Source organism: Mirounga angustirostris, unplaced genomic scaffold, assembly GCF_029215605.1.
Source record: "Mirounga angustirostris isolate CCGP_5_RB_7025 unplaced genomic scaffold, mMirAng1.0.hap1 SCAF_2, whole genome shotgun sequence".
Classification (NCBI taxonomy): domain Eukaryota; kingdom Metazoa; phylum Chordata; class Mammalia; order Carnivora; family Phocidae; genus Mirounga; species Mirounga angustirostris.
In genome coordinates, this window is record NW_026991710.1 from 41907744 (window position 1) to 41923478 (window position 15735).

General features: G+C 35.5%; 1 protein-coding gene across 2 annotated transcripts in view; it reads right to left on the reverse strand.

Moving 5' to 3' along the window:
• The window catches only part of SCFD2 (sec1 family domain containing 2), a 434776-nt gene that overhangs the window by 220123 nt on the left and 198918 nt on the right, over window positions 1–15735 (reverse strand). For both annotated transcript variants that reach the window (XR_010409402.1, XM_045881163.3), the window contains exon 5: window positions 14246–14495. Coding sequence is in view for 1 of the 2 variants with exons in the window: in XM_045881163.3 (XP_045737119.1) it covers window positions 14246–14495 (250 nt within the window). In the remaining variant the exon portion in view is untranslated. The remainder of the gene's footprint in view (window positions 1–14245; window positions 14496–15735) is intronic.

Genomic DNA, 15735 nt, shown 5'->3' on the forward strand with positions numbered 1-15735 from the left:
GTTGGCATGATGAATGGGTGGGTAGACACAGAGAAAAGGCCATGGCCAATATGTGCCTGGGGTAAGGGAGCATCTTTGGAGAGATGTAAACAGTATCTCAAAGACAACAGAGATAGCCAACTCCTGTAGGGGGTGAAGTTGAGTCAGTGACTCCATTGCTTCCCTCCTGAGATGATAGTGGTATCCTGAAAAAGACAGAATGGTATTGAGGAGAAGCTGATTTAGAAGTAGGGAAGGGACTATACTGATTCAGATAAAAATAAAAAGCATATAAAGCTAGACCCATAGAATAGTAGAGAAAGAAGAGACCTTAGATTCACCTAATAAGGCTCTCATTTTATGATGAGGATCCTGAGTCCAAAGCAAGATCAGTGACTTACTTTTGGGTTACATACCTATGGGCATATTCAGGAGTAAAAATAAGCCCCCCTCCCTGCTAGGCTCTTTTTCTTCTTTTTTTTCTCTTCATTTTTTACCTTTTGACCCCCTTCATCCATTTCTCTCACCTCCTAACCCCTACCTCTGGCAACCATCAATCTCTGTAAGTTTGGTTTTTTGTGTGTGTTTATTTAGGCTCCATAAGAGAGATCATTTGGTATGTCTTTCTCTGTCTGACTTACTGCGCTTAGCATAATGTCCATCCATGTTGTCACAAATGACAAGATTTCATTCCTTTATAGCTGAATAATATTCCATTGTGTGTGTGTGTATACACACACAATTTCTTTATCCATTCATCTGCCAATGAACACTAAAGTTGCTTCTATAACCTCACGATTCTGAATAATGCTGTAATGAACATAGGGGTGCATATACCTTTTCAAGTCAGTATTTTCATTTTCTTTGGGTAAATACCCAGAAGTGGAATTGCTGATTCATAATATAGTTCTATTTTCAATTTTCTGAGGAACCTCCCTACTGTTTTCCATAGTGGCTGCACCATTACATACCCACCAACAATGCACAAAAATTCTCTTATTCCCTTTCTTTTTAAGTCTTGTCTTTTTGATGATAGCCATCCCAACAGGTGTGAGATGGTATCTCATTGTGGTTTTGATTTGCATTTCCCACATGATAAATGATGTTGAACATTATTTCATGAATCTATTGGCCATCTGCATGTTTTCTTTGGAAAAATGTCTATTCAGATCTTCTGCCCCTTTTTGCCCTTTTAAAAAATATTTTTTTATTTAAATTCAATTAATTAACATATAGTGTATCATTAATTTCAGAGATAGAGTTCAGTTACTCAACAGTTGCATATAACACCCAGTGCTCATTATATTACATGCCCTCCTTAATGCCTATCACCCAGTTACCCCATTCCCCACCCACCTCCCCTCCAGCAACCCTCAGTTTGTTTCCTACAGTTAAAAGTCTCTTATGGTTTGTCTCCCTCTCTGATTTCATCTTATTTTAGTTTTTCCTCCCTTCCCTTTGATCCTCTGTTTGGTTTTTTAAATTCCACATATGAGGGGCGCCTGCGCGGCTCAGTCGTTAAGTGTCTGCCTTCGGCTCAGGTCATGATCCCAGGGTCCTGGGATCAAGCCCCGCATCGGGCTCCCTGCTCCGCAGGAAGCCTGCTTCTCCTTCTCCCACTCCCCCTGCTTGTGTTCCCTCTCTCGCGCTCTCTCTGTCAAATACATAAATAAAATCTTTAAAAAAAAAATAAAAAAATTCCACATATGAGTGAAATAATATGATAATTGTCTTTCTCTAATTGACTTATTTTGCTTAGCATAATACCGTCTAGTTCCATCCACATCATTGCAAATGGTAATTTCAATTTTTTGAGGCTGAGTAATATTTCATTGTATATATATACCACATCTTCTTTATACATTCATCTGTTGATGGACATCTGGTGTACCCATTTATTAATCTGATTTTTTTTTTTTACTATTGGGTTGTATGAGTTTTTTATATATCTATTAGCTCTTTATCATGTACATGATTTGAAATATTTTCTCCCATTCAATAAGTTGTCTTTTCATTTTGATTTCCTTTGCTTTACAGAAGCTTTTCAGTATGATGTAGTCCTACTTATTTATTTTTGCTTTTGTTGCATTTGGTGTCAGATTAAAAAAATCATCACCAATATCTATGTTAAGAATCTTCTGCCTATGTTTTCTTCTAGGAGTTTTATGGTTTCAGGTCTAACATTCAAATTTTTAATCTATTTTGAGTTAATTTTTGTGTATGGTATATTATAGTGGTCAAGTTTCATTCTTTTGCATGTGGCTGTTCAGTTTTCCCAATACCATTTATTAAAGAGACTGTCCTTTACCCAGTGTATATTCTTGGCTCCTCTGTTGTAAATTAATTGACCATACATGCATAGGTATATTTTTGTGCTCTCTATTCTGTTCCATTGACCTATGTGTCTGTTTTTATGCCAATACCATACTGTTTTAATTACTAGAGCTTATAATATAGTTTGAAATAAGAAAGCATGGTATCTATAGCTTTGTTCTTTCTTTAGATTGCTTTGGCTATTCTGGTTTTATTGTGTTTCTGTACAAATTCTAGGATTATTTATTCTATTTCTTTGAAAAATGCCTCTGGAATTCTATTAGGGGTTGCACTGAATTTGTAAATTGTTTGGGGGTAGTATGGGCATATTAACAATATTGATTCTTCCAAGCAATGAGCATGAATATCTTTCCATTTATTTGTGCCTTCTTCAATCCTTCATTGATGTCTTATAGTTTTCAAAATACAGGTTTTTCATCTCCTTAAATTTATTCCTATGGATTTTATTCTTTTTGATGTAATTGTAAATGGAATTATTTTCTTAACTTCTCTTTCTGATAGTTTGTTATTAGTGTATAGAAACATAACAATTTTTCTGTGTCTTGATTTGGTATCCTGCAACTTTATTGAATTTGTTTATTAATTCTAACAGTTTTTGATGGAGTCCTTTCGGGTTTTCCCCATATAATACGTTATCTGCAAATAGTGACGACTTTCCTTCTTCCTTCCTAATTTGGATGTCTTTTTTTCTTGCCTAATTGTTCTGGCTAAGACTTCCAATATTATGTTTAATGAAAGTGGTAAGAGTAAGCATCCTTGTCTTGTTCTTTATCTTAGAGGAAAGCTTTCAGCTTTTCACTATTAAGTATAATGTTAGCTGTAGACTTGTCATATATGGCCTTTATTATGTTAGGGTACATTCCCTATCCACCCCCTTTGTTGAGTATTTTTATCATAAATGGGAGATGAATTTTGTCAAATAGTTTTTCTACATCTATTGAGATGATTAACAATTTTTATCCTTCATTTTGTTAATGTGGTATATCACCTTGACTCTTTGTGGATGTTGAAACATCCTGGCATTCCTGGAATAAATTCACCTGATAATGATGTGTGATCCTTTTAATGTACTATGAATTCAGTTTGCTAACATTTTGTTGATAATTTTTACATCTAAGTTTATCGGGGATATTGGCCTTTAATTTTCTTTTGTGTTTTGTCTGCTTTTGGTATCAGGGTAATGCTTACCTTGAAAAATGAGTTTTGAAGAGTTCCTTCCTCTTCTATTTTTTTGGAAAATTTTGAGAATGATTGGTATTAATTCTAAACATTTGGGAGAATTCAACTGTGAAGCTGTCTGGTCCTAGACTTTTGTTTTGGGGGAGGTTTTTGATTACTGATTCAATCTCCTTACTAGTAATTGGTCTGTCCCAATTTTCTATTTCATCATGATTTAGTCTTGATAAATTGTATGTTTCTAGGAATTCACCCATTTCTTCTAGGTTCTGCAATTTTTTGGCATATAGTTGGTCATAGTAGTGTCTTATAATCCTTTGTATTTCTATACTATTAGTTGTAACATCTCCTCTATCATTTCTGATTTTATTTGAGTCTTCTCTTTTTTTTTTTCTTGATGAGTCTAGGTAAAAGCTTCTCAAATATGTTTATCTTTTCAAAGAACCAGCTCGTCTCTAATGTCTTTTTTTTAAATTTTTTATTGTTATGTTAATCACCATATATTACATCATTAGTTTTTGATGTAGTGTTCCATGATTCATTGTTTGTGCATAACACCCAGTGTTCCATGCAGAACGTGCCCTCTTTAATACCCATCACCAGGCTAACCCATTCTCCTACCCGCCTCCCCTCTAGAACCCTCAGTTTGTTTTTCAGAGTCCATCGTCTCTCATGGTTCGTCTCCCCCTCCGATTTCCCCCCTTCATTCTTCCCCTCCTGTATCTTTTTTTTTTTTTCTTAACATATAATGTATTATTTGTTTCAGAGGTACAGATCTGTGATTCAACAGTCTTGCACAATTCACAGCGCTCACCATAGCACATAACCTCCCCAGTGTCTATCACCCAGCCATCCCATCCCTCCCACCCCATCCCCCACTCCAGCAACCCTCAGTTTGTTTCCTGAGATTAAGAATTCCTCATATCAGTGAGGTCATATGATACATGTCTTTCTCTGATTGACTTATTTCGCTCAGCATAACACCCTCCAGTTCCATCCACGTCGTTGCAAATGGCAAGATCTCATTCCTTTTGATGGCTGCATAATATTCCATTGTATATATATACCACATCTTCTTTTTTTTTTTTTTTTAAGATTTTATTTGTTTGACAGAGAGCACAAGCAGAGGGAGAGAGAGGGAGAAGCAGGCTCCCCGCTGAGCAAGGAGCCTGATGTGGGACTCGATCCCAGGACCCTAGGATCATGACCTGGGCCGAAGGCAGCCGCTTAACCGACTGAGCCACCCAGGCGTCCCTATACCACATCTTCTTTATCCATTCACCTGTTGATGGACATCTTGGCTCTTTCCACAGTTTGGCTATTGTGGATATTGCTGCTATAAACATCGGGGTGCACATACCCCTTCGGATCCCTACATTTGTATCTTTGGGGTAAATACCCAGTAGTGCAATTGCTGGATCATATCTCTAATGTCTTTTTGATCTCTTTTTATTTTTACTCTAATCTTTGTAATTTCTCTTGTTCTACTAACTTTGGACTTCATTTGTTCTTCTTTTCCTAGTTCCTTGAGGTGTGAAATTAGGTTGTTTGAGACTTTTCTTATTTCTTGAAGCATATATCATAATTAACTTCTCCCTTAGAACTGTTTTTGCTGTATCCCATACATTTTGATATGTTATATTATTTTCATTTATCTCTATTTTTTTATTTCTCCTTTGGTTTTTTTTTTTTTTTTTAATTTCTCCCTTGATTTCTTCATTGACTCACTGGTTGTTCAGTAGCATGTTGTTTAATCTCTACATATTTGTGATTTTTTTAGTTTTCTTCTTGTAATTGATTTCATACATTGTTTCATACCATTGTGACTGGAAAAGATGCTTGATATGATCTGATCCTCTTAAATTTATCAAGACTTGTTTTGTGGCTTAACATGTGATCTACCCTGAGAAGTATTCCATATGCACTTGAGAAGAATGTGTATTTTGTTGTTTTTGGATGGAACGTTCTGTATATATCTGTTAAGTCCATCTGTTCTAAAGTCACTTAATGCTGATATTATTGATTTTTTTAAGATTTTAATTATTTATTTATTTATTTATTTATTTATTTATTTGACAGAGAGAGAGATCGAGAGATCAAACAGGGGTAGCAGCAGGCAGAGGGAGAAGGAGAAGCGGGTTCCCCGTGGAGCAGGGAGCCTGACACGGGGCTCGATCCCAGGATCTGGGATCATGACCTGAGCCAAAGGCAGATGCTTAACCAACTGAGCCACCCAGGCGCCACTGATATTATTGATTTTCTGTCTGGATAATCTGTTGATGTAAGTAGAGTATTAGAAGTCCTTACTACTGTCTTGCTTACTATTTAGGTCTCTTAATATATGCTTTATATATTTAAGTGCATCTATATCAGGTGCATATTTACAAATGTTATATCCTCTAGTTGGACTATTTATCATTTTGTAAGTCCATCTTTGTGTCTTTAAAGTTTGTTCTAAAGTCTATTTTTTCGATATAAATACAGTTACTCCAGCTTTCTCTTGGTTCCCATTTGCATGGAATATCTTTTCCCATCTCTTCATGTCCAGTCTGTGTGTGTCCTTACATCTAAAGTGAGTCTCTTACAGGCAGCATATAGATGTGTAATTTTTTTTTTTAATCCATTCAGTCACTCTATGTCTTTTAATTGGAGAATTTAGTCCATTTACATTTAAGTACTTATTGATAGATATTACTTATTGCCATTTTGTTCATTGTTGGTTGGCTATTTTTGTAGCTCCTCTCTGTTCCTTTCATCTTCTCTTGGTGTCTTCCATTGTTCTTTGGTGACTTTCTTTAGAGGTATATTTATATTCTTTTCACTTCATCTTCTATGTATTTAGTATAGGTTTTGCTTTGCAGTTACCATGAGGCTTACATACAACAACTCATATCTTCAGCAGTCTATTTTAAGTTGTTAATAATTTATGTTCGATCCTATTCTAAACATTTTTACTCTCCCCCCTCCGTTTTATGTTTTTGATGTCACATTTAACATCTTTTTATCTTGAGTATCCCTTAACTAATCATTATGATCATACGTATTTTTACTATTTTTGTCTTTTAACCTTCATACTAGCTTTATGATATGAGCATATTTAGGATTAAAAATCAGCAACCCCCGCCACAGCTGCACCCTTTTCAACCACATCACCCCATCTCTCCTATTTCATCCATAGCTACATGTTCAAGAAAACTATTCTTATATTCCATGTATGCCACTTTTTCTTTTCATGATTGAGAAATTTATGCCACATGTAATGTGCAATTAATAAGAATCAGCAATAATTAATATCCATCTGTAGCATTAACAATTGTTACTATTGACATCATGTGCAGACACAAAAATTAGTGATATGGACAGTATGTCTTACACATTTGTGCATACATAAATACCAATGCAAGAATATCTGTTCCAGTGTCTTAGTTAAGAATGATTATTTTTATGATGTGACATGGAAAAATTAAGTACTTGAAAAAGTAACTTGTAGTGATCCCTTAATATGTTAGCAACATTGCTTAACTAGTTAGCTACCTTAATAGGCAGATCTAAATATCTTTCTACATAGCCTGTGATATATTTTAAATATGAAATAAACATTTTAAACTTCATTTGATATAGCTGTTTTGTAATATGTGCCGTGGTTAACTATTTTAATATGTTGGACAGTAAAACTAAATGTAACAGTTCCAACATTTCTCATGGGAGAGATTTAGGGCAGACATATGTTCTTCATCAGAGTTTCCAGCAGAAATCTTAGAAATCAAGAGGAAAAATAGACCTTATTATACCAAACTGTGTAGCAAACCATAATGGAAAGCAAAAGTCTTAAAGTTGTTTTTTGTTTTGTTTTCTTCTGGCAGCCCTGAAACAAAAAAATCTGAAACACTAGAAATGAAGGTGTATTCCTTAATGAAAAGTCCAATATTGGAATGCCACAATAACTGGAAATCCATAAATTAGAACCAAGAAATAAGGTAGAATCCTTTCTAAAATAAATTTTACCCTACTTCCTGAACTCCTCCAGCTGAGTGGGTGGATTCCATAATCATGGTTTTGTACACTGGCACCTACTGTAATGAGCTAAAGTTTTCATTCAAGTGTGGGTAACATGAAGGCTGGTAATGAGTTTTTAGGATTACTCTTCCAGTTAGCACAGCAACAGCCTTGTCATTGCCAAACCAGAAGGGATACTTAAGGTCTAAGGAACAACTTCTCAAGAGAAAGAGTTTTGAAATTTTGAAAACTGATATTCCAATTGGAATAGTGCCCTCAGGAGCAATAATCTGCAGAAATGTACAGTCTGAAATTTGATTAATTACTGAGGCAAACCTGTGAGATGAGGAAAGAACGCAGAGGTGATGAAGTAAAGGAAGCATAAGAGGAGAACTTCTTATTGGCTCCTCATCTTTTACAATTTTCTGTTTGGAAGTACTTCATATTTTACTAAGGAGACTAACTTTCTACAAGGCTGGGAAAAGTACTCGGCCAACTATGAAAAATGCTTGTTTGAAAGACATATCTCTACTAACATAATAAAACATCTATGCCTTGTGGTAACAGAGATGAAAGTTTTTATAATAAAGTGGCAGACATGAATAGCAATAATAATTTTATATGGTCTATGTTTACCTGAGCTTTTCAAAAGAGGAAAGATGTCATAAATCAGTGCACCTCGATTTTTACTGTTGGCTGTAGAATATGGCTTTGTTTCACTATGGATAAGGGCACAAAAATGCTTTCCATTTGGAAAGTAGACCTGAAAGTACCGTGTAGGTACCTTCCACAACACATTGAAAAACAAATTCTCAGCTTCTTCCTCATTCAGAGTTGAAGAGACTCCTCTATTAGGTTTCCTCTAGGGGATGCAAGGGAACTGGTTGAGAGCTCACTAGACTATGTTTATCTTCTCAGTGTCCTCAAGAACAGTGCTTTCCAAACCGGACCTGCCTTTCCTCATTTATTATATGTGATTGATCTTAAAAAGGGCATTGGACAAGTGAGAAGGGATAGAGGAAAAAAAAACTTAGGAAACAAGATCCCTTAAAATGAAACTTTAACAAAGTTGAAGATGATTTAAAAAATCATGGTCCATCATGAAGACAACTTATGCATTTTACCCAAATCAATGTGAAGTTCTGATTATTCCAGTTAGAGTAACAGGAATCTTGCCATTATTTTACACAAAAGTACTGGGAATTATGTGCCAAAGGAAGCAGAACTATACATCTAAGTGAGAAAAATACACCTTCACATGAGAAGAACTTATGCAACATTCCTTCCATAAAACTTACTCTCATATTTCATTAAAAAAATAATAGTCCTGATTTCTTGAGAGATTAGAGTATCAGATTCTTGCTCTCCTGGTAACAATCAGAAGACCTCCAGTTTGACATAGTCCCTGCCGTTCCCTATCACTCTCTCTATTAAGACTGAATATCCTTGGGCGCCTGGGTGGCTCAGTCAGTTAAGCAACTGCCTTCAGCTCAGGTCATGATCCCAGAGTCCTGGGATCAAGCCCTGCATCGGGTTCCCTGCTCTGCAGAGAGCCCATTTCTCCCTTTCCCTCTGCTGCTCCCCCTGCTTGTGTTCTCTCTCTCTCTGTCAAATAAATAGATAAAATCATCAAAAAAATAATAATGATAATGATGTAGAGAACACAAACTGACAGCACATGCGCCAAGGTCTGCACCAAGCACTTTGACTATTTTATCTCATGAGTTTGTTACTGTCATTACTATCCCCACTTGATTTATGAGGAAACTGAGCATCAGTGAAGTTAAATGACTTACTCAAGATGTCACAATTACTAAGATTCAGAGTCAGGACTAAAACCCAGGCACACAACTCCTAATCCTGTGCTGAGAACCTTTACATTTCACTACCACTGCCCCCCAGGGGTTCTATGCTTCAAGAGCTTGGAATAATGCCAGGTATGTAGACATACTCAACAAATATTGATAGGTTGAAAATATCTGTGATGTAAGTCCAGTGATACTAGCACACAATAGCACATTATTTCAGTATATACTATAAAAGAAACGTCAATATTATAACTGTGGATTAACATACCATGGGCATCACTCTACCTCACAGTATATTATCTTCCCTTACAATTTTCCCTATCAGGAAGCCTAAAATGATAACTGCAGCAAATACAAGTTTTTTACTTACTGTCCATTCTCACCTTCTTTCTTCTAACAGAACTCTGACTTTGGTCATGACAAATAGATGCCCAGTTAAAAATACTTTAGGAGCCAGAGGTGATCATGAAACCCAGTTCTAGCCAATGATACAAGTAGGACAGGAGAAATGTTATTGTGTTCCTTAATATGAAAAAGGGCAGCCTCTGTTAATAGATGCCTCTTACTTTCAACCGTCTTCCTTTATTGCCTGAAGCATGGACATATTAAATCAAGGAGGAGTGACGACCTCATGACCATGATGACACACCAAGAAAGAAAGAAAGAAAGAAAGAAAGAAAGAAAGAAAGAAAGAAAGAAAGAAAGAAGCCAGAAAGAACATGAGTTCTGCTGCCTGTCTCTGAACTTCCTGCTGAGAAAATATAAATCCCTATTTGTTAAGCTAATCTGGTAAATTTTCCACTATATATATCCAGGTGTAATCCTTATACAATGGTACAATAAGTGATAACCCCAAATTATCAACAGGAAGAAGAATAAGAGTGTAATAAATATAAATACAGTTTCCATGGTATCATTATGCCTCTATCTTGAACTATAGATTTTTTTTTAGATACTTTGAATCACTCATTCCCTAGGTTTCCACTAAACTCAACAGATCTAGCCCCTATTGACCTTTCAAGACACTATAAAAATCCAGGGACATAAATCAATAAGCAACATAAAAGTTGTTTACCAAAAAGAAATTTTTCCAAAATAGTTTTGGGTGTCAAAAACTATATGCAAGTTTTGTTTTCCTTTTTTTCTGGTTCCAGAACCTTCTGACCAACATACCCTTTGAGTACTGATTTGCTCCTAATAGGTTACATGTGTGCGGAGCTGTTTCACTTCGGCTCACAGGTTAGTTAGGTAGGGTTTGGACTGGCCAAAGCCCCAGGGCTGATTGCTTCTGACCAAAAAGTTCTGTCCACTTACCTGAGTACACTATGCAAGCATACTCATTGTCTGTGTGTGTCACAATGTGATTAAGGTTGGGAAGTACTGCCCTACATGACAGCTACAAGCGACCAAAATAACAACAGACATAGGAGATGATTACTTATTTACAGTGTGTATGGACTGGAAATTAGCTCACATATAACATTATTTGTTATATGTTAGCTCCATATAACATCATTTTATTTTTAGTAAAATCACTGAGTGGTCATCAATATAGCACTTATGTTTATTGTCAAGGTTCAAAGATGGATGATAGGATGACTAACACACACCGCTAGGAAATGACAGAGCCAGGACTTTTGAATCAAGGATTTTTACCTCTAAGCTCTATGCTTTATCTGATACACCTCCCTGTATGATGACATTCCAAGTTTACACAGATCTTTAAAATCAGAATTTTGACTTCATTCTCTGAAGAAAGTTCAAATGGTTTTCCTTTGTTTTCTCTTGTGACTGCTAGGCAAACACTAACATACACAGAAACTGATAATCTCTTTGAACTTAGCAAGACTGAGAAGGCACAGTAAATGACATTTTCAGGTCATACCAATTTACTTTTTACAACTCCTATCCCTGACACTCAGGGAGCCAGCCCTTGTTATTTTGTGTGAGTAGAAAAGAGAGTTTTTGCCTGCCATTCTCCCTAAAAGTAGCTATCAAAAGGAAAATAGTATGCTGCCATTGACCATGCTTAAGTTTTTGTATGTTTTGCCAATTACAGTTTCTCATTGTGCTTTCTATAAAAGGGAAGAATAGGGAGAAATGAAAGAAAACGCCAAAAGTAAATTACATATTCAACATATAAAAAGGAAATATGAATTTTAAACACAGGGCAATTATTGTCAAGAGATATCACTGAAATAAAAAGAATTTAAGTTTGCCACTCCTATTTTAGAAAGCTAGACAACCAATAGATTTCAATGACTAGAAATAATATTTTAATTTCTTAATAGCAATGCAGAAACAAAGAGAATACATGCATGAAAATAGGAAGGCATGAGGAAACATCTATAAGTAGCTATTACAGACAGAGTAAAAAGAACAGGCGATATCTACAATATTAACCAAATATTAATTCACTGTTTGTAAAATAAGAACATGATGGAATGGCTGAACATGCATGGCATAAAACAGTAAGTTTAAGCAAGCCTCAGTTACAAAATATAATAAATGCAATGGTTATGGAAGTGAGCTGGTAGCAGGTTTAGAATCTCTTGTTTAAAGACCTGGGCTCCAGATCCAGAACACCTGGGTTCAAATTCTGATCCTTTCACTTTTAGGTGATGATCACATGCTTGAGTTTTCAGTACAGAAAAAGTATTATTTTCTTGATTCTATTAACATTAAGATTAATAAAATTATAATATAAAAAGTGGAGTTTTACTGATTAATTGCTTGCTTTCAATAATAGTTTTAAACCAAATTTCATCAACCCCAAAATGTGCACAGGCCATAAAAGAAATTCTGTCACCCAGTAACAAGTAAGCCAAGACTATAAACTGGAATAACATAAACCCAACACTGTGCGCAAGTTCATGGTAAAGCCAGGTTAACCTAGTTCCACAATTGCCCAAGCATTTGGAAGGCAATTTGGAAGATGATTCTATTCTTTCAATATATAATGGAACATCCCACCTTGTTCTACAAGATTGAGTCACTGCTACCCCCACACCATCCTAGTGCTTTTTTCCTGAGATGTAAACAGTTGCCTCAGCAGCTAATTGTAAACATAAACCCTACTTCTCAGAACATTTGAATTTCCAAGATACTTAATAGGGGTATGTCTATGGCCAAGTAAAAGTCTATCTTCAGAAATAAAGTCCTTTTGGTGTCCATAGAGGTGGAGTGATGCACATGTATCCCACTAGTAAGTTCACCTATGCCAAATTTAAGTAGTGCATCTTACCCACCCTGCTTAAACTGTACATCCAAAGTTTACCGAGGTAGGAATGTATACTTCATATTACAAAATGTCTCTAAAATTTTTAAATATACTAAAATTTCTACAAATTCTTATTTTTAAGCTTCATTTGCTAAACTTACTATTTCTTGATATAAACATGAATGTACAGAAGTGTTTTTAAATGTAAAGTCACATTTAAAAGCAAGAGAATGCAATATCCTAAGCAATCATAAATAGAGAAAGTAATAAAGAGTGAAATGCTGGGTCAATAAACACCTTGAGTGAGTATTAAACGAATACTCTTCCAGCATGACTTCAATTCCCAAAATAATACAGCAACATACTAATGTTACAGAAAAGCCATCCAAAGAACCTCAGCTAAAACAAACCATCTTTGTTGTCTGTTTCTGAAATTATGCATTTTAAGAATAACTCCCAATTAAATTCTCTTGGCATTCAAATTTACTTTGAATCAAATTACTGTTCAGAGCACTGTATAAACCATATTAAACCTTTCTAAGTCAATATTCATTTATAGCCAAACAAACACGTAGTCGCATAGAGAGCTGTAACTTAATGAAATGGGAGCAAATTCCACAAGTTTTCCTTAAGTAGATTTTAAGTTGGCAAAGAGGTTCTACACTAAGCAAGGAAATGTTTCATTTTTGTGGAAACTTCTGTTTCCATCTTGTCAGGGTTTCATTTTCCATAGCCAGACAAAGAAAAGGTCAGCCGTGGGCACGAAGGCCAGCACCATGCATGGGGCACTTCGGTGGACAGCTATACAGCCTCTTTCAGAGCGGTCTGGACGCTCCCCTCAGTGAGGTGCGACAGGCAACAGGAGGAGGAGCTGGGAAATACATAATGTGCCTCAGTGGAGCCTTCCTGAATGGAGAGGTCTGCACACACCTACACAAACAAACACACACACACACACTCATGAATGAATGGAAGCTACGTATGTTTTTAGACTATTTAAGTTTTGTGTGTAAGCTTTAACAATTTCCACTCGTAAACAGACCCAGGTTCCATCCATACTAATGGAAATAAGCTTTGCGCAAAATAGAAATAATACTGAGTTTGATAAGAAAAACACAAATGAATGTCTCTATGAGTTACATCACAGTTCTTACTAAAAGTAAAAATGGTTAGAGTGTATGATATATCTTTCCCGAATCAGCATAGCCTCCTTTACTGAGATATTCGGATATTATCTGGGATACTACCAATTAATTCAGATTCAAAATGAAATATGAGAAGTAAAAAGTATAAAAGTACTCTTAAAAATTGCAATTTTCAATTTTATGACATTGCATAACATTTTAGGGAAACAGGTTTTTGTGTGTGTGTGTGTGTGTTTAAGTTTGAAATGACAATCTCAAAGAAACCATGTCAACAGAAACCCTTTGAATAGGCTGCACATCTTATTTTTTCTTAAAGATATTACACCCTGTGAAAATTTTGCTATTTTAACAAGGCTCTAGAAATAGGAGCTGTGATGGGCAATTAGAAGATAATTTCACTATAGCTGGAAAAAAAATATTGCAGTGAAAACCTCTAATCCTAAAGGCTGGCTAGTATTCATCAGGCCTCATAAAATTCCAAACAACTCCAATGAAGGTGGTTTCACCTCTTTCTAAAATGCCTTTATTTTTAAACCCTTTTCTATATCAGTGATGTTTATGTCCTATATTTTTTATTAAACACTCACCTGTGATTTTTTGTAGCAAAGGTGACAATTCAGACTCTTCACAAAAGACCTGAGCCAGTGCTTTCTTCACTTTTTCTTCAGCTTCCCCCAGGTTTTTGTCCACTGTGAACTCTCCACTGACAGAATAAATATATATCAGGAGGATCAACAGCTCTTCAGGGCTGTAGTCATCATTGGTCCTCTGGTCCAAAGGCTTAATCATGGGCAGCAGCTGATTTAACACAACAGACATTGTTGACTCCCCAATGCTCTGAAATAAAAGGTGGTAATAAGAAAATAGTCATTCTTATACAAAGACGTAATTAATACACAGTATCAGTCCAAAGATGGCTTGCAAACAAGTTTGTGATGTTCATGACTAGATTGCTTTTTATTTGTCTGTTTCTTGTCCTAGAGAGAATGCTGCAAGAAATTGGCATTAGATTGACTGGTATGATCTAGTTTATAACATAGCTAGTAAAGTTGCAAGCCCTTTTATATTATCTTACGTATAACTTATACAAGTAAGAGTCCACTAGTTTTATAAGTGCTAAGTACTTCAGATACCAGAAATTTTAAATTAAAAAATGTATTTTTAAAGCAATACGATTAAAAATAAAAACATGTCAGCATCTATATATCCAAACGAATGCTGACATTCTTTTAGAGGAATCACCTCGAATTTTACAGTATATTCTTTTTAATATTCTCTATATTGGCAAATATTAGTCAGAATAGATTTTTTTATTCCAAAATCAAAGTTTATTTTTATTTTCATTTATTTTTTAAATTTTTAAAATTCTAATTCCAGTATAGTTAACATACAGTGTTATATTAGTTTCAGGTGTACAATATAGTGATTCAACAATTCTATACAGTACTCAGTGCTCATCATGGTAAATGTACTCTTAATCCCCATCACCTATTTCACCCCTCCCTCCACCCCCTCCCCCTCTGGTAACCATCTGTTCTCTATAGTAAAGTGTCTGTTTTTTGGTTTGTCTCCTTTTTTTCTTTGTTCACTTGTTTTGTTTCTTAAATTCCACATATGAGTAAAATCATATGGTATTTGTCTTTCTCTGACTGATTTATTTCACTTACCATTATACTCTCTAGATCCATCCATGTTGTTGCAAATGGCAAGATTTGATTCTTTTTCATGGCTGAGTAATATTCCCTTGTATATACATACCACTTCTTTTTTTTTTAAAGATTTTATTTATTTATTTGAGAGAGAGAGAGAGAGTACAAGAGTGGGGTGAGGGGCAGAGGGAGAAGCAGATTCCCCACTGAGCAGGGAGCCCGATGTGGGGCTTGATCCGGGACTCCAGGATCATGACCTGAGCCTAAGGCAGATGTTTAACCCACTGAGCCATCCAGGTGCCCTGACATACCACTTCTTTATCCATTCATCTATTGATGGACACTTGGGCTGCTCCTACAATTTGGCTATTGTAAATAATGCTGCAATAAACATAAGGGTACATATATCCTTTCAAATTAGTGTTTTT